Genomic DNA, 20,390 nt, shown 5'->3' with positions numbered 1-20,390 from the left:
GTGCAAATGTATGGTCTGTTTGCACACACAACCCCCTCTAAGTTCACCAGTATTACTTTCCATGTGAAAATGCTTTGCACGGGTCTGAGCTGGGGAGAGGGGAGGGACATTACCCTGTAGGGGACAAGTCTGCACAGCCAAGGGGTTTCCAAAGTACGATCTGTGTGTCACCAATGGTTTGCAGAACACTGCTTGATCACATTGTTTGGTCTCCTCTTTGCTCTCAGCTGTAGAATCCACTTACTGAATGCAAGGTTTGTGGTTAATAAAATATCACCCAGCCATGATCAAGTTGAGGCCTCTTGCTTTCTGAATGTACATAGAGCTGGCTTTTGTCTGGAAGGTTTTTTTGGAAGAAAAATTGCCTGTTAAAAATTAATGGAAATTATTTTTTCAAAATCTTTAATTTTTTTTAAATGAAAAATATCAGTTTTAAACTTCTGTTTTCTCTTTCCTTCTCCTTTCCTCCTCTATTTTCCACTGGGTTCCCAATAAACATTGGGTTTTAGGATATTTTTTCCTCCCTTCAGAAAATTTCAGAAACCCCCCCCTACCTTTTGTAGTTTTTGTTTAACACGCTTACTATTATGAACCCACTCTGTCCGCAAGAGACTGGCTGTTGGGCGTAGTAGGACCAGTACAATTGGCTCCAGCTGACTGCTTGAGGCAGAGGGTAAACTTTGGGTCATATTGTTTGCCATTTGAACTGAAGTGCTGGTGGAGGTCTCCTGCACAAACTCAGTTTGAAAGTCTCTCTCTATTTGGTGAGCAAGAAGAAACTTGGATAGAGATCATGTCTGCTGTGCTATGGAATCCCTACATGAGCTGATAAAGCTCCTCTGCTGTGGTGATAGAGGCACTGAAGCAGAGAGACATGAGAGTTACTGAGCACTATATCCCCAGTGGTTCTTCTGAGATGGCTCAGGATTTGATGGCCACCATGAGATCCACTGTGGATCTGTTGTTTACATTTGATATTACAGTCATGTCACAGCTATCCCAGTTGGGCTGCCTTCGGATGGTCTGACTTCCGATGTTGGTGGAACCGGATTGCAGATCTGTCCAGTATTGTTCATAGGACAGACCATTCTATCATGACTAGGTTTGCAAACTAACTGCTCTATCCTGTGAGATAGTATCTGACTTTTGATGCTACGCAATATATTTTAATGCACTTCAGGGGGAACTTAGGATAGCATATTTTATTTTTAAATTTTAAGTCAATAAAGTCACACTAAAGAAAGCGAAAATGAATTAATATTGCTTCCTTAAAAGGACTTTTCTGTGCGAGAAACTGTGGGTGTTGCCAGAAGGATATTATCTGATTGCTAATAGTAGATGATCCAATACACATAAGCAAGCTGGGAAGTAGTTGAGAACTCCTAGACTAGCTGATTTAGAAAGGTCCTTCCCACATCTAATTTCTAGGACTCTGTATGTTTTTGTCATGAGCAAATGGCAGTTTTCACCAGTGAAAAACGCTACAAGCAATATTTCACCAAAGTAACTAAGTTTTTCACAATAGAGACTGGCCAGTTTAAGATACATTAAGTGAAAGACTGATGACTTTGTGCACTGAAATACTTTACGAACATTCGGAAATCCAACCGTCAGTTTGGCAGCAAAAATTTCAGACACTGGATGTTCTGTTGATTCTGCTCAGCTCATGAGAAGTTATTTTCTACTGTTTTCTAGTGTATGTTTTGTAGGAGGGAGTGTGGAAGTAGAACTCAATATTACACACACACTCGTGTGCACGTACAGAGGCACAAACACATACACAGACACAACCACCTATTTACTCCCTCCCCCCTCAAGAAACCGCAAAAGCAACATCACAATTGCCTGTTCTTATTTTTAGAGATCCCTGTTTTACTGAAATAGAACAAACCCCAGGAGGAATCCTCTGTGCCAAATTCAAAATGTTTCTCTTTTCTTTTCTCTAACCTGGTAAACAACTCCTGGGCAATATGTATGATTCAAGACACCAGGAAAGATGTCCTTTGAACCTTCACAAGAGGTGCTTAAAATTTCCTTATTGATGGTGGCATCCCACCTGATACCAGATGTGTGGTTCATCTGCTAGAGATTACCAATTCTTTCTAACCCCAGGCTCCCACAATGGGAAGTCAGTTTTTTCCTCACTCTGATTCATTGTGATCTACACACAACTTCTACTTAGAAACCAACACCAGGATCAAATCATTTAGGCCCTGGATGCAGCAAACTAGGCTGGGATGATTTAGTTGGGATTGGTCCTGATTTGAGCAGTGGCTTGGACTAGATGACCTCCTGAGGTCTCTTCAAACCCTAATTTTCTATGATTCTATGAAACTCTTTACTCTTGTGTGGAAGTGCTGGAAGGATCAGGATCTTGGTATATTAAACTAGCACAGCAGCAATATTTTCAATATTGTCTACCCCCAAGTGTTTAAAGATGATGCATCAGGCCCCAAATCATCATAAGATTGGCTTACAAATCATTAGACTTCAAAACTAACAACGTTGAGGTTTTTATTTGACCGATGGCTTTTGCATGTTTAGTCTTCATGCTTTCCAGGTTTTTTTTGCAGCCCCATGGGCTGGAAATATACTTTGTTGCTTCCCCCCCTTCTTTTTAATAACTGGGATTCTGGTGTATCCACACGACTCCAGCTTTTCGGGCTTTTAGAAAAATTCCGAGATTTTCAAGATTTGCAGTAAAATTGCAAGAGCTGGCAACACTATTTTAAACTTTCTTCATTGGCGCACAAAAAACGAGAACATGGTTGTTACCTTTGTACAAAACCTGAGACTTTTTTTTTATTATTATCCAATTGATCTACTCAGGCCACAATGTTATCTTTCCCATTATTATTATTACATTTGTTAAGTCCAAACAATGATACTTACAAAATTAGTAATAATAATAAATTAGAGCTAGTTAAAACAGTAAAGGATTTTCATGACAAATTTCATGGGAAAAATTGTTATTTTGTCAACATTTCTACCAGCTCCAGTAGTTTTTATTGAACAGGTGCACATAAGATTGAGTATCAACTCTGCCATTCCTGCTTTGCAGGCTTCCCTACTGCCTGCAGCTGTCTCAGAACGCAGCAGCACTTTCAGAGAATCATGGAAGTGTAGGACTGGAAGGGACCTCGAGAGGTCTTCTAGTCCAGTCCCCTGCACCCATGGCAGGACTAAGTATTATCTAGACCATCTCTGACAGGTGTTTGTTTAACCTGCTCTTAAAAATCTCCAATAATGGATATTCTTCAACCTCCCTAGGCAATTTATTCCAATGCTTAACCACCCTAACAGTTAGGAAGTTTTCTTAATGTCCAACCTAAACTGCCTTTGCTGCAATTTAAGCCCATGGCTTCTTGTCCTGTCCTCAGAGGTTAAGAACAACAATTTGGTGAAAACCAAAACACAAAAGTTACTTAACTCTTCTGCCATTTCCACTTTGCTCACCAGCACAAGCAACTTGGAAAACAAATAAGCAAAAAATGCCCTGCCTGGAAGGCCAAAAAGAAATGGAGTAAGGCTTTTCTCAACCAAAGCCAAAAGCAAAAATCTAGAGTGTGGCTCATTGCAGCCTCGTAGAAGAGGGAGGCATGTCTCGATTCTCCTCTTAGCTCTTTGGAAATCCTGCTTTCATTGCAGAATCCAGGTTCTACCTTCCCCAAGCATCACCATCCCTCTTATGATGAGTGAGGTGAATTAAATAATTCTCCACAGCTGGCTCAATTCTGCTACCAGCATTCACTCATGATAGGCTCCAGCCAAAAAAAGATGGCTAATCTCTTTTCCTGTTGACCTCTGGGCTGGTCCTATACATCATCACATCCCCATGCCTGATGGAAGAACGATTCAGGAACATTGCTGTTGAATTCAGGGGTTCATATGGAATAGAACAGACGTCTGATTGAGGGAAGAATTCTGTCCAATGGTTTGAATTGCTCCTAAATTCATGAAAAGTTTTCTGTTCTTACTGAAAAGCAAAAAAGTGTTTATTGTTCCCTTGACCATATTTCCATCTGAAATTGGAGCGATTACAGGGCAGACATGCCAATTCCTCATGCAGCCAGGCAATGTGCACCAAAGCCTTCAAGTACAATCTCAAATTTAACTGTTTCTGCGGTAACTAGCACAGTTCTCATGATGATTGAAACAGTGAAATAGGAAAGTCCGATCCTAATTCGATCAGCCTGTGGTTAACAGGGGAGAAACTGATGTGCAACATATTTAAATACCAGAAAAGTTGCTACCAGAACAACCTGGTGACAAAAGAGCTTGGTGTATAGACTCGAAGGGCCAGATATTTGCCTCCCATACCAACATAAATCAAAAGGAACTCCACTGAAGTCTATGAAGTTTACACCACAGACAAGGAGCCAGAATGAGACCCCAAAAGCCTACCTCTGTTACTGCTCATAGTCAACTAACACATGCCTGGTTACCATATCCACCCACATTCTATTCTGCACCTGCTAAGCCTTCCCTCCTTCCCTTTTTCGTTCATGTAACTAAAATAACTACAGGAAAGATAATTACCCTGAAACATACTTAATACTACAGTACATTATCTCTATCTGTGGAGAAGAATGTATCTGATAGTATTTTTCCTCATACGCTTAATCAAGCTGTTATCTTAAAACTCTCTAGAGTACTGTGAAACAGTAATAGAAGTCATAGGCAGTCTGGGAAGATTTTATATTTGTTTTGTTGAGGAAAACATGCTGCCTGTTTGCAGGCACTTTGAGAGGTATTGCTTTACATGTGTAATGGTGCCATTTTATAGAGTTTTACTACCAGTGGCCCAACTGATGCTGAGAACATATGGATCAGCCCAGACCATAAAGTGATCTTTGAAGTTCCTGATATATTTTATACTATGAAGTCTCTCTCTTCATTTTTGCACACACTTGCATTTTCAGGGGACTGATCCAAAACCTATTGAAGTCAATGGGTAGATGGAATGACTCCCATTGGCTTCACTAGGCTTTGGATCAAGCCTTGAAAGAGGAAAAACCAAGATGAGTCAAGAAAGGTAATTCATGCTTCCAACTGGTGTGGACTAAAGCTGGGAAATGGAAGGTGGCTTTTGGTAATATAACAAGACCCACCCCAGAAACCTAGGAAAAGTAGACAAGAAAATTTATCATCCTGAGCTTTCCAGCCTCACTTTGCAGATCTCACAGAGCTTCAGAGAAGCATTCAAAGTGTTGGGTGCTTAACTGAATATCTCAAGGTTTCTCACCTCCCTTCCACTCCATCCCCATGCCTCCTTCCATAGGTGCCAGAGACGGGGGGGTGTGTGTTAAGGGCCTTTCATTGCCCCTCTATTTTTTAGATGAGGGACCATGCATCCAACTTTTAAGAACCTGAACTCATAGGGGACACACAAATGATGGGCAGGGGACCCCCTCTGGCCCCTGACCAGAGCTGGGTGGTGTAAGGGAGAGCCCTTTCCCTGCTGCCATGATTGGGCTAAATCTGAGTGAGTGTTGTGATCTGGCCCAGAGGGTCACAATGCCGGTTGCCTCCCCACACAATTTAGCTGTTCTTCCAGCATCCCGACTCCTTCCTTTAAAATAACCAGACCAATCTGCCACTGAACAGCCCTTGAGATGGGTCAGCTGTCAAACAGGTTTTAAACAGAAGCTACTGTAGACTTGCTCCTGTATAAGAATGGAATGAATAACTTCAGAGAAAAACTGCCCAACAGAACCGGTTCATCTCATTGACAGAAGAGCCAATAGATAACTGATAATGTGCCATGCAACAGCGAGCATAAATATCTCTGCACACAATACACTGATAGTACAGTTGATTTGGACAGGTGTTAAGATGAAGACCTGCAGGAAGGACTGTAACATCCCATTCACCCCAATAGCTTGTCTGTTTGGGTTTGTTTTTTTTTAAATTTTTTAAAAACTGAGATGGTCTGCTTTATGATTTGTAATCCTAACTCATTTAGACAGCTTCCATCTATCAAGATGTCGACTGAATAGACCGTGAATGGGTATACTTGAAGGAAGGCAAAAGGGGTTTCTCTTATATCACAGGAGAACACAGCTTTATATTACCTTGCAGTAATTACCCTCCTAACCCCTCAATAGCTAGATGCAGAGGTGGTTGGGAATTTTCTGGCAAAATGGGGGTTTATTGGGTCAGAAAGTGGAGATTTGATTAAACTGAACTTGTTTGAGGAAAAACATCAGTTTTGATGAATCTCCTAATTTGACTTTTTTTTTTTAAAAAGTTGTTAAACTGTCAGAAGGTCCTGTTTTGATATTTCTAAAACAAAAAGGATTTGGTTTGAAACAACTCAATTTTTTTACATAAAATTTAAAAATAACCTAAATCAAAATGCACCCCCTCCGATTTTTGGTTCTTGTAAATTTGAGATCTTAATTTTTTGTCCTGATTCAGGATAGGAAAAATTGTGTAATCTCAAAAGCTCTTATTGGACCAAACAAGCAAACCATTTCCGGCCCAGCTCTTGTTTGATGTCAGTTTATGGCATCAGCAAAAAATTTTCATGCAAACACATACACGCTTCCTCCCTAGAATTCTGCCAGCGCTTTTCAGGGCTCATCTGCAGCTCCCTCTCATACTCCAGAGATTAGGCTTTGTCCTGGCACTAATAGGTATAAGAAATTTAAAGCAACAAAGGAATTTTTTAAAAGGCTAATCTTCTCTTAAGATTTTTAGTGCAACGTAACATTAGGTCTAAAAAACATGTATGTTAGGTTTCAATTGTTCTAACCCAACAGATTTATTTTGATTGCTGCAAAATAGCTCAACAAATGTTAAAAAACCCCCACAACAACCCACCAACAAGCCTGATTTTGAGATTAACCTTTTATGGAGAGGGACGGAGGGAAAAAAGAAAAACACCACAAATATCAAGATTAAGTTCAAATTTCCTGGGCTCATGGAGCAAAATTGTACGTGACACCGAGAAAACAAGGGCAAAGTTATAAATAAATGGGAGCCCATTTACCATTTGACCCCCAAATCCGTATTTAGGAGTCTAAACAGCACCCTGATTTGTCAGGAACACCGAGCACCCAGCAGCTTCTATTGACTTCAGGGGGAACTGCCTGGTGCTCGGCACTTTTGAAAAAACAAAAACAAAAAAACCAGGCCACTTACATAGGCACCTAAAAATGGACTTAGAAGCCTAACTTTAGGACCCCAGCTCCAAAAAGGCTTGGACAAAATCCGCATGCATACCAAGAAGATGGGCGGCCATTCCCACAACTTGTGCTATTCCATCCTGTATAAAACAGACACTGTGAAACACTAGTGCAGGGGTCCCCCACGCGGTGCCCGCGGGCACCATGGCGCCTCCGGGGGCATCTAAATGCGCCCACGTCCTGGCCGGCAGTCGAGCATCCATTTCGGCGGATGCTTGACCGCCGCCACGGTCCTTCATCTGGCACCCGCCAGACGAAAAGGTCGGGGACCACTGCACTAGAGCCTTCTGCAGCTTATCAGCAACTGGCTACAACACATATACCTTTCCCGAATACATTGTAAGGATCTCCAGAGTGAAAGCCATATGCATTGTCAACTTCTCCTTTCCTCATTTGTGTGCATGTAGGATCTACCCCCCCTCCACCTCTACTTACCACACTACTGTTTTGAATTTCTAAAATAATGTGACAAGTTAATGATGGCACAATTATCTAAATGTTTAACAGACATGTTATCTAAGTGAATCAGATTGAGATTCCATCCCGCTGACAATAAACATCAATGGCAGAGCAGAAAGTGATAGGCAAATTATCGCAAACCCTGCAATTTCAATGCTATTAAATTTGGAGGAATAACAGCCCTGAGGCCTGTAAACTCTGAATAAAATAGACCCTTGTGTTTGTCCAACTATTAAATCAAAATGCTACCAACATCCCGTGAACAACACCAAAGTGATTTATAGCTTCTCTAGTTTCACTTATACATTGCTTTTATTAAATCCATTCTATTGTGTGTGCACCGACGTTTGGATGTCATAAAGGAGTTTTTTTCTGGCTAAAGGATGCAATGGGACAGCAATCAACGATCAGTAGTCAGGTTTATATAAAGAGAGGGCAGTTTAAAGCAAACAACAACTTCCTCTTAGAAGGGATGGAGTAAGTGCATTCACTGTTAGGACCAGTGACATTTAATGTATTTATCCGTGATCTGGGCTTGGGCCAGGTGAACAGCAAGGTTGCAAAATGTATAGGTCAAATCATTTTGGTAAAATTATAAAGGTACAATATCAAAAGAACCTAAGTGACTTTGATGCTTCAGAGTCATTTTTAAGTGTGATTTTAGCACCTATGAGGCTAACTCCCATTGATTTTCTATGAGACTTAGGCTCTTGAGTGTCTCATTTACTTTTCACAATGAGACTTGGGCTTTAAGGCTGGGTGCTTTTGAAAATTTTACCCTTCATCTAAAGACTATGGGTCCCATCTACATCTGAACTGTGAGGTATGATTCCCAGCTTGCATGCACATACCTGTGCTAGCTCTGCTCAAGGTAGCACCTAAAAATAGTTCTGTTGGGTTAGCTGCCTGAGCACATACCCAGGGGTCAGGTGGGATTGTATGTGGGGTGGCCGCCCATGCCACCATGGACACAGAGCTATCTTTAGCCACTAGCTCCAAGCACCCAGCTCAGAGGTAGATATATTCTGTGAGGAAGTTCACAGAGTCCTAACCAGTCTAGGGCCACGAGAAGCATAATAGCCGATGAAACTCAGTGTTGACAAATGCAAGGTAATGGATTCTGGAAAGAATCATTTGAATTACTCATACATATTACCAGATTTTAAATTAAATGTAACTACTCTGGGAAAGAGATCTGGTTGTCACTGTGGACAGCTCCATGAAAATCACGCCTCCTTTCAAGCAGCAGTCGAGAAAGCATGCAAAATCTTAAGATGCATGAGGAATACATGGGAAGTATTATAACACCATTGTAGAAATCAAGTGGCTGTCCTCACCTGGAATGCTGTGTTCAGGTCTCTGCACCCTTTCTGAAAAAGGATATAGCGAAAATAGAAGGGGGACAGAGGATGAAAGTGATTAGAGTCATGGAAAGATTTCTGTAGGAGTAATTGAAAAGATTGGGATTTAGTTTAGAGGAAATGAATGACATGGGACATGGCAGAACTACACACAATAAAGAAGGCAGATCAGATCAGGTGCAGTCATTCAACTGTTCTGTTCATCTCCGACCTGCAAGCAACCATTCCACTGAATGGAACTGAGCTGAAGCATGAAGTTGTGCCTGGGAACGGTGGGTGGACCCTTGCCACGCAGGAACAGGACAGCTAGAACTCCCACACATTGTGCCTGTTTTCTTGGCAGTTCTTCACTGAACCAGACGTATGCTGCAGTGTTGTTGTAGCCATGTAGAAAGACAAGGTGGTTGAGGTAATACTTGAAGAGCTCTGTGTAGCTCAAAAGCTTGTATTTCACTCGCAAAGTTGGTCCAATAAAAGATATTACTTCATCCACCTTGTGTCTCAAACTGTTCATTTCATTTTTCTAAGTGAATTTTTCCCATCCCATCCTCCCCCTTTCACTGGGACAATATGATCGTTCATCATTGTGAAAGGGTTCTCATTAGAAGTCCAAATGCAGGTTTCCTCTTAGTTCAGTTCTTGCCACTATGGGCAGAATACACTCTGGGCGGCCAGTAACGAGGAGCAGCCCTGGCCCATATCAAATATGCCACAAGAATGAAGTGCCTTGCTGAGGCTTCTTACACCTGACAGGGAACAGTAGCGCTGACCCCACAAATCAAAAAGTGGGCTGCTTGCCATGATGGAGGTGAGGGCATATGCTATGAAAATAAATTCTATATTAGGCATAAAACATGCCTCTGTAATATCAGTGTGAAATTAGGTCAAAAGTAAATCTATGCCAGCATACTGACAGTCCAAACATATGCACATGACACTGGTTACGCAGCATTTCTCTATCTGTAGCTTTCTCATGTTAAACATCTTGGCACATTCATGGAAATACTATACAATTCACCTCTGATCTTTATAAAAGTCAACAGCTATTATATTTTAAAGTCAGCAGCTCACACGAGCCCACAGAATGTGTTCCCATACCCCTACGCATGGGAATATGTGTGCAGTTTTTAAAGTTTTTATTTTTGTTTTAAATTTTAGAAAAATAATGCCTAATTTTCCACACTTTCCCAGAGGCATGGCACTACGGTTCCACTGCTCTGAAGATAAGCCAAAACAGTTGCTGCTTTTTCTGTTACTGTAGGATTCAGGCCAAGTAAAGTGAACACCCAGAAAGAACATTTCAGTCCTGAATCAACTGAGCTACGCGGAACATACAGAAGTCTCTATACTTATGGGGGAAAAAACATTAAAGAAAGAAAAAATTCACACTGTATCCAAAACAGAAGCTTCATTTTTCTATCATAAAATTGAGAGGGTCAGTTTCATAGTAGTCAACATAGTCTTAAATTTAAGACAAGTTAGGATGCAGCATGATAACCTTTCTTTAGGAAGCAGGGAGCAATGTGAATGTACGTTAGATAAGGTGAGTTTCCCATATTTTTAAACTGTTCCAACCCAGAGCTGTCTACACACTTAAGTGGGAATTTATGAGATTCCTTTATCTTATCCATACCCTTTGTAAATCATCTTCTTCTGATCTAGGAAAAAAGCTATGCATCATCATCAATATTTTGTAAACTTCGTTAAAAGATGGAAAAAGTAACTGATGTATAGTTGACGCAGTCTGTGGCCCTTCTCAAAAAATTGCATTCGTGAACAAGTCAGGTCAGCCAAGCCTGGACACTGCCTCTTTTTCTCATTTCTTTCTAGAAAGAATCATAGCAGCATGCTTGCAATGATCTGCCAGAGCAGCTTCAAGAAGTAATACAAACTTGCTGCAACTCTGCAAAAGGAAGGTCTTTCACCACGCTTGTCAAACAACCAGCTGACAAGGACAAAGGAGGGATATAAGGAATCTTTTCTGCAAGAGAGAGTTATTTGCAAATCAAGTTTCTTTAATACGGCCTCTATAATTAATGTTTTTGTACCAGAGGCAGCACTATTTAAGAGCTGCTCAACAACAGGAAGCTATCAATTTCTTGGTGAGTGTGGGTTCCTTTTGCCATAAAACCCATTTCTGATGTGTAACTGAGAAGCACATGTTTACATCTTGAGGAGGTGATGATAAACCTGTTTAATTTGAGTCCCTGTGACCCAGGAGTCCTATTTTTGTTCCACCAAGCTAAGTTTTCATGTCACCATTTGAGCTTTGGCATGAGCGTAGCTCTCTTTGGCAGTCTTGAACATTCCAGTCCCAAGGCTTTAAATCAAATACACTTAATCGGCTCACATTTTTCAAGGTTATTAGTGAAACCTAGCAGCTGCCCTGTTTTAACTTTATTTTCATGGGACATGTTGAGCTTCAGTCATCATTAAATGCCTTCTTAAAAACACACGTTCCTAATGCTGCACCTTCTCGTCAGATGTCATAAATGACCTGATTTTCAAAAGGTGCTGACCAGCCAGAGAGTCCCATTTATTTCACTAGGAGTGCAGAGTGCTCAACAGTTCTAAAAACAAAACAAAAAAATATTATGCCATGAACTGGTTGCTACAAGACATTTAATCAAGTACTAGTCTAAGTTTATTTCTTCAACTCCATAATCTCCCTTCTATCTGAGAAAGTCTTTGGATCCATCCAAGCTATCCTAGGCAGAGCGAGAGGAGAGGCTCTCATATTTTAGCCCAACAGAACTGTCATTGCAAGCCACAACTCTGTCCCCATCAGTTAGCTGAGCAGGTTAAGGATACAGACAAAAATGTGACATTTTTGGATTCCCGATTATACACGGCACAATTCTAGCACAGAAACACAGGAATCATCAGATCAGATCAAAGGCATGGTCTGTCTAGTCCAGCATCCTGTCTGACAGTGGTCAGTATCAGCTGCTTCAAAGGAAGGTGCAAGAAATCCCACAAACCACACTACATTTCCTTCCATTCCCTGTCTGTTAGAGCCTAGCTTATGCCTGGATTCCCATTGAAATGGCAAACTACGTTTGTATGTGAAAACTGGTTAAATCAAATGCTACCTACAATTACAATATGATGTCTGGGGTTTGGGGAGGCAGAGAGAATATTTGAATAGATTATTGACATACGCCTTCTGTCCTACACAGGAGGAATTTTCATTGTCTCCAAACTAGCAGCCACCACCAAACTCGTGGAGCAGGTACGAATTTTCAGGTGTTGCTAACTGAAAAGTCAACTCTGTAGAGCATGCAATGGGTCACATACGCCATACATTACTATTAAATATTTATGCTGTAGTCATTTCCAATAACCAAGCAGGTCAAGATCTCATTGTGTCAGGTGCTGTACAAACATGTAGTAATAGCACTGAATATAAAGTACTGTCAGTATTTAATCCCTCCTGTTTTGGTAGCCTGTACATTCCAAATCCTCCTGCCCCCCTTCTCTCTCTTCCTAATCCAGTATATACAGTTGTTTAAACAACATTATTTGTTAAAAACAATCCTAATTAGTTTGACTTTGAATAAGGAGGGTAATTATTTGAAAATTTATTAACTGCTTCTTGGCCAGTGAAGTTTCCAGATCAAATGACATGGTGAACCTACTCCTGTTCAGTGATGCAGCAATTTATATTACTGATTGGTCTTTAAAACCTCTGGCACAAAACCGGTTGTGTTTTCCAAGCCAACATAGTGTCCGGGTGTCAAATTTCAACCTCTGAGTATAAATTAAGACATTAATGGTATTAATCAGTTTATCAGTAATAAAAGACTCGCTTGTACTATATTAGGAACAGCTTAATTTAGTACAAAGAAGTGGGCTCCTTCCCCACACACTGCTTTTCGTTATACTTTAGAGAACTGGGTAAAGACTCTGAAGCATAAATGAAATACATGCTCCCATTGAAGCTGCCTAGCTGTTAACTCTTCAATGTTCTTTAACAGAAGCATGCCAGAAACTATAGTGTTTGCACTATGTATTTGTCTCAATATACAATGCACAAGGAGTTCCCTGCATTTACTTATTATTGTACTCAAACAAAAACAACCAACCTGCAAAAGCACAACAACAAAAGGAAACATGATAAAAACCGTTTGCTCTTTGGTAGAGCTACCATCATTTTACCCACCACTAAATTATTTATATAGGAAATAAATGGTCAAGTTAGCTTATGTATGAATCGGAAATACCATTCTCTACATCCCCATCCTTTGTGCTGAGCAAAGGATGCAACAAAGTCTTAACCACACATGGCATGCATCATTGCATGCCACCACTATTTATTTTGATAGATCCTTTTGGTGTATTGTGCATTTACAAACCAAACTGAACTGGAAGGGAATTAAGACAACACTGCCATATAAACATTACTGTTTGTTCATCTAGTGTACCCTTCAATGGTTCAAAAAATGACTCAATATGCATAAGTTGTTCTTTCCTTGCCTTTGCTTGAACGTTGTGTGCTAGTTAGAATCACTACGTACTCAGCTTGTGCTTTGAGATAGCAGATGGGTTCTGGTTTTGAATATACAGATTTGCCAGAGCCATCAAAGCTTCATATTAAAACAGGCAATTTATTAACAATAAAACTAAAGCACTCTGACAAAAGAGTTCAGAGTTATTAATACAGTTTCACTGAGAGGCAGGCTCAGTATACCTTGCAATAAAAGTACCAAGTATCTATTGCTAGCAACAAGCGTTCAGGGCATATAGCCAAACAAGTCAATGGCTGAACTTCCAAATCACTAAGCAACCATCACCTACAATCACGCACAGCTCCCAGAAACCCCTGCATCTCGCCATCCTCCCCATCTCCACTAGGAGTCATCAATCAATGGCAGGCTGTAATTTTGTCTTGGGGCCACTCTGTTTCCAAGTGTTTCAGAGCAAAGAGCAAAAGAAACAACTCCAAGGGATTCATCCCCCACATCGGCCACCTATCAAGCCTGTGGTCAATCTGGTAGGAAAAGGAAGTATAGACTCAAGAGGGAGATACAGTGGCTGGCCACTGTGGGGAAAGGAAAGGGAAGAGAAAAGCCAATAGCTTTTTGACTCACTCTGGGTTTATAAGCCTATATGTGGGCAAAGAGTCCCACATGACTCACTCACACGGGGGAAAGGATTAGGAGCTCCCATCTAGGAGCCACTCACAGGAGCTTCCATCTCAGGGACCACTGCACTCAAAGGCACAAAGAGCCCCAGCTTTGCTCTTCAGATCTTCAACCACAGACCAAGCCCTCTAAGAACCTGGTTCTCTTTCTTTTGGATATATTCTTAAGTCAGACATCAAAGAGTCTCTCTTCTGCAATGCGAGACTAGGCACTCAGTCTATGGTGATGATCCAGTCAACATCTTGACATCAACTACACGTGTCCTATGCCAATGAAACATGACCTCTATAGCATCAAGATAAAGGACAATTAATTATTCACACACATAGGATGAAAAAGGGCACTGATATGTCAATTAAGAGTGAAAATCTTCTGAACTGCCTAAATGATTTAGGAGTATAAGTCCCATTGACTTTGAGTCAGACTCCTAAAACACTTTTGAAAATAGCACATAAGTATTTTTGAAAAAAAAAAAGTACTCATCTTAAAAGCTGATGATTTATTATGGAGATGGTCGGATTTCCTCCAAATCTTCTTGCTGAATATTTCATCTGAATTTTGGATTTATAATCATGATAAAAAACAGTGAACAACAACAACAACCAAAACAAACAAACAAACTGGTGAATGTCCAATTTCAACAAAAACAGAAATAAATTATTTGTTAAACAGAGAGAGCGACCAGTGACTAAGAAATGTAACTGAACAACAGCATTTATTTCAACCCCTGTATTTGAAGCCCTGAAACGATAAGGGCATTACTAGCCATCACCCAACAGGAAAAAATAATGGTGTCCTTTCTCATGAGTTACTGCAACACCCGCAACACCTCTTGGTTTGTTTTTTTGCCAGCAGGTGAGAAAGTTCCGCAAGACAAATGTTGACGCAGTTAATAAGTGCTTCCTGTCAGTTTCCACTTCTCTGGTGGTGGTAACACCTCTCAGCAGCACACGCTCAGACAAGCCCTAAATGAGAATGTCTCCATCCTTTGTTAGAGACAAGGTGGGTGAAATAATAACTTCTATTGGACCAACTTTGGTTGTTGAAAGAGACAAGCTTCACAGAGCTCTTCTTCAGCTACTGTGACACTTTGAGTACCTTTCCCAGACCTGGAGAAGAGCTCTGTGTAAGCACATAGCTGGTATACAGGACTCTATAATGGATTTATCAACATGTTCTTCATGGAATAGGACAACAGCTCTGAGGCAGGATATGCTATCATGTAAAAGACTGAAAGCTCCCCAACTCAGCTTCTGTAATGCAAGAGGTTTTAACTCCCTGGCAACAGCGTCCCGAGACTCCTTCTCTTAGATTCCAATCAAACCATCTTAGATTTTTGAAAACCGAGCACCGAGTAACATTTTGACAGATCATTTCACGTCCAGCGTGTGTAGCCGCCAACCCTTTTCTACAGTAAGGTTTCAGGTCACAGCTGATAATACGATCTGATCTTTCAGAACACATTTAGCTTAGTGGAGAGACAGGAAATATTAGTCCTTCACCAGATTTTTCTGTTTCATCCAGAAAGACCTCTGAGCTTTCTGCTTTCAACTGCTGTACGTGGAATTCAGTACAAGCAGGAAGAGCTTTCAAAGTAAGGAATGGAGAGGGAAAAATATTTAGCCTTGGAGAATTCATTTTTGTAGATTTTGTAATGAAATAGGAGGTCTCACTGCAAGTCTCAGCCAAATCCCACAAGTCAGACTGCTGGTTCTTCTCCTAAGTGTTTCCCGGAATGGCCATGATGGTGAAAATGCAGGTGCAATGTCTTACTACACAAATATTCAGAAATACCCAGCAGAACCATACTGTCCCCCCACCATCAGAGGGCACTGAGAAAAGAAACGTTGGGTAAGAACTCCTAAAGAACTGTCAGTGGCTTATATAAACTAGAGATGCTAGAAAGCCACATATAGTCAATCCATTTCCCTGCCTTAGCCAATGTTTGATTGTTCCCCGCAGCATGATATTAGCGTTTCATTCGGCTTAGTTTTAAATCTTCTCAGGTAACGAGACTTCAGCTAAATGCCTTGTTGTCAAACTGACTTTAGTTAAAGGAAGCCAAAATAGTTAAGAGCAATTGTTTCGTTAAAACCTTGTCCTTTCAACGCCTCACCTCCTTAGAGCCAAACTATGCCTAGAAAGCAAAGCTCTGCATGCAAGGGGAAGACAACACGCAGACAACAGGAGTTATCAGAAGGGAGTGAAACCTCTTGCTGGTAATAGATAGAGGCAATCCCACACACCCCCACTGCCCTGCTCTGACCTGGGTAACTAAACAAAAAGAAGCAGCCGGTATTGTCCTGGAAAAACATTTCTCAGTGTTCCAGAACAGTATTTGAATGATACACAAGACACACGGACAATATTTCCCAATACGGACCAAGAGTAAACTTGTAATTCCCCTGCTGAGCCATTTCACAGAATTTCACTTCAACTCCACCTCCTGACTAGCGGAACCAGGGCAGGCCTAGCTCCTGTTTGTTCTTTGGCTTGGCAGAATTCAATTGTTTTTCATAATATTGATGGATAATATCAATGTTTATTTTAAATATTTTGTCTATTTAAATTTCAACAATTGTGGGAAATTATGGGGGATCAGACAATAATTATTTAATGACAGTAGACATTGAGATTCAAACAATTAAAGCTTTATAAGCCGGCTGTTTTAGCCAAAGTGTAAATACCTGCTTTAGGCAGCATTCGTTACAACATGTTTTGTACACATTCAGGTGGGACTCGAGTCAGTTCTCAGCAAGATTTCTTACTTTGCCTATTTCTAAATTTTGATTACTACCAAGGGATTTTTTTTTTTGCTGGTTTGTGCATGTGCAGGTGCAGTGAAATCAACATTTACCGAAAAAAAGCCAATCCTTCCAATCCTATGTATTCTGTACAGTCTTCTACAGAAGAAGTTTGAGCATCCTTAAGAAATGGGGCTCCTGTCCCTCCCCTTTGCAAGGATCACCTGTTAGAAACTGAATGGGAAAAGATAAAGGGCGGGGGGGGGCGGGATGTTCACCCTCTCCCTCCAAGAAAACACTCTTTTCCTCTTGGTAGAAAGAACTGTGATTTTGGCTTTTGATAGAAGAGGGGTTTGGGGAACAATTCTGAGAGTTAAGAAAAATTGTTTGACAAGGAAAAATTCACCTCTGGGTGAAACTGGGGAGGGAGGGTATGATCTGCTATCTCCAGTTGGCGCTAACGGACAGGTGAATATCACACAAATTGTATCATTTATTCCTCTGTCTGGGCCTCTCCAGGATTCCTGGAAAGTTTTGCTTGCTCAACCAGGTGGCGTTGTGCAGATCAACTACGTTTTTTGAGGATGTGTTTAAAAAAAACAAAACAAGTCAACATACCGGTGTGTGTCTGTCTATGCGCCTCCAGGGCATCTTCTTTAGAGAACTGTGCACCACACTGATCACAGACAAACGCTTTGGCACCCGCTAGAGAGAGGAAAAAAAATAAAGAAAGAGCATATTATGAAGATACCCAGGCACAATATATGGCTTCAGATGATCCAATGGAAATACAATCTGTAAACACCTTTGTCAGAGAAAATATTGCAACAGGGACCATTTAATGTACAGTAGGAAGGAAAGACAGACACAGACGACTTTAAGGTAAGAGTCTCTGTGCCAAGTAAAACAGTGTCAGACTCTTCAGAACACTGCAATTAATGTGGATTTTGTTTGTAATAAGCCAAACCAGAACAAATTGAACAAGTCTATATCCAACATTGCTAACTAAAGCAGTATTCGAATCAGTATTTGATAATGCAATACCAATTATCCATGCTTGAGGACAGGATAGAGCAACTCTCTCTGTCACCATTTTGTGCTATCATTGTGAAAGTGATACAAACTAGGATAATTCCCAAAAAGGGAGGAAGTGTTCGCTTTGTAGAACAGGAAATCCATTCAGCAGAAGGATCAAATATTTTACACCTAGTAAGATAACCCACAGATCCCAATTTAACCGGGGGCAGTGGGTCTTCTACAGCACCAAAAGAATAAACAACAAAAGAAAACATATGGTTGTAGTAGCTCAGAAAAACAGCTTCATAATAAAATACACTATTAATATTACATTGTTCTTTAAAACCAAAGAGCTGCTTTCCAACAAATTAGATATTTGTTTAAAAAATCATTAGACATCAGTGACTTTCACCAGAGTTGTAACTGATCTAGTTTTAATTGGTTTTTCTGCACTCTCTGCCAATTGTAGCAGTTATTACCAGTATCTAAAGAAGAGAGGAAAGAAAGAACGCAGCACCATCTGATAAGAAAAGTGGCAGAAACAACACAATTTAGTGAAAGGCACAGATATTTCTCTGACTATTAGAGAGATGTGGTATTTGTGGGAATTCTTAGAAAATTGCTATCAACATGCACTGCATATAGTGGGTCAGAGGCTCTAGTTATAATGAGAAAAAAAACAGGATGTCTAACAGCAGATAAGTAACTTACAGATAAAAATAGATTAACAATATACACAATCTTCTAAGCATATGCTGCCAGGACAAAGCTGTGAACGCATTTGTTAGATTTTGAAGTTTGATTCATCTGCTGTAAGAAAACTAAATAATGATTAGAGTATGACAAGGTAACCTTCAAGCTCGTATGATGTGGGGAAAAAAAGCCAGCTACCTCACTTGTTGTTTATACCTTAGCTACATAGCTTCCCCGGCTACATTTGAAAGCGTTCCCATCATGAGACACCAAAATGCTATGTGGCTTATTTCCAGGAATTCAGATGGCATTTCTCATGCTCATCCTGTCCCTCCAAATTGAATACAAAGAAAAGTACTTCACTGCCCCCGTCAAAAATACAGGGCTTTAGAGAAAGCTGCAGACAGAACAGGTACAGAAAGACAGAGGTGCCATGAGATCCATTAAAGAGAGAATTCCTTTGCCTTTAAATTGTCTTAGTAACGGCTGGCTCACGGGCAGAAATATTTGGCAGCAGTGAAATTAAAAGTGATAAATTTTCTCGCCAAGCTTTGATCGATAATAGAGGTCTCATCTGTTAATCAATAAGACAGTCTGCCTGTTTACTGTGCATATGTTGTTCTGTGCTGCCTTCGGTATGATGTCAAGTTTGCATTCAAAACAACTCAACTGTGCATAAACCACATGGCTGTTCCCTTAAAAAAAAAAAAGAAAAGAAAAGGAAAAAAAAAGGCACTCCAGTGACATCATATAGCCGGTCACACATTTAGAAAGCCATTAATGGGCACTTGCTTCTTTCAGGTACATGCAATTTTTTTTAAGGGTATATATTTTTATTCAGGCAGATTATTTCTTAAGAGCTTCTTTATGGGATAGGACCTGAATACAATATGGATGTGGCCAACTTGACTTCCAGCCAAGCTTACGCTACCCTAGTTCAAAGAGGAAGGAGATAAAGAGAACAAGCAAGGATAGGATGCCAGCTGCCCCTTTCCTCCGCTAACAAAGTACTGCTTTAATAACAAACACAGCTCTATTACCAACATAATTAGAAAGGTCAGTTCTATTACAGTCTGTCATGCCAGAGATTACTCAGAGAATGTTTTGTTCCTGGATCATTGACCCAAAAGGCCAGTACAGTTCCTGTTGGTACTGCACATGCACCGAATAGCCAAAGGCTGACATCTCTGAGACTTAGGGTAAACCAGTCAGATTGCAGACAAATGCCAGCTCATTCTCAAGCCATTTACTTTTTCCTAAAACAGGAGAAAAAAAAAAGAAGAAAAAAAGCGTGTAGTCCACATTTAACCCCAAGCCTATGCTAATTTGTGGCAGGTTTTGTTTTGTTTTTTTAAAGAAGATGCACTTTTGGGTTCCTGCACATCAAATACAGCATGTCTGAAATGACTCACTTCTGTACTTGCTCTGCTCTTCTGGCTGGCCGCATTGCATTAGAAGCAGCAATATATGACAGGAGGAAGAATGCTAACAAGTTTGGGGCAGTCTGGGACATCTTCCTGCCATACCTAGAAAATGGATAAAATGATACATGCAGTAGGCAGAAAGCCAGTTTGAGCGGATGGCGTGCCAAAAATGAAAACATGCATGCAGATGTATAGTAGAGCTTTAAAACAGCCTGATTCTCGGAGGGGCTCAAAACCCCAGACAGCCACTCAACTCAATGGTAGATCAGGAATGCTCAGCAACTCTGAAAAATCAGGCCATTAATTTGATCAGATATAATAGTTTGCCCTAGCTTACAGATACAGACATGCACTGTTA

General features: G+C 40.6%; 1 protein-coding gene across 9 annotated transcripts in view; it reads right to left on the bottom strand.

Moving 5' to 3' along the window:
• Nucleotides 1-20,390, bottom strand: part of ZBTB16 (zinc finger and BTB domain containing 16) — a 192,823-nt gene that overhangs the window by 49,205 nt on the left and 123,228 nt on the right. For all 9 annotated transcript variants that reach the window (XM_044996979.1, XM_044996978.1, XM_044996982.1 and 6 more), the window contains one exon: nt 17,517-17,603. In XM_044996979.1, coding sequence (XP_044852914.1) covers nt 17,517-17,603 — 87 coding nt within the window. The remainder of the gene's footprint in view (nt 1-17,516; nt 17,604-20,390) is intronic.

This window comes from Mauremys mutica, chromosome 22, assembly GCF_020497125.1.
Source record: "Mauremys mutica isolate MM-2020 ecotype Southern chromosome 22, ASM2049712v1, whole genome shotgun sequence".
In the NCBI taxonomy this organism is placed as follows: Eukaryota; Metazoa; Chordata; order Testudines; family Geoemydidae; genus Mauremys; species Mauremys mutica.
The sequence above is the reverse complement of the archived record's forward strand: the minus strand, read 5'-3'. Positions and strand labels throughout refer to the sequence as shown.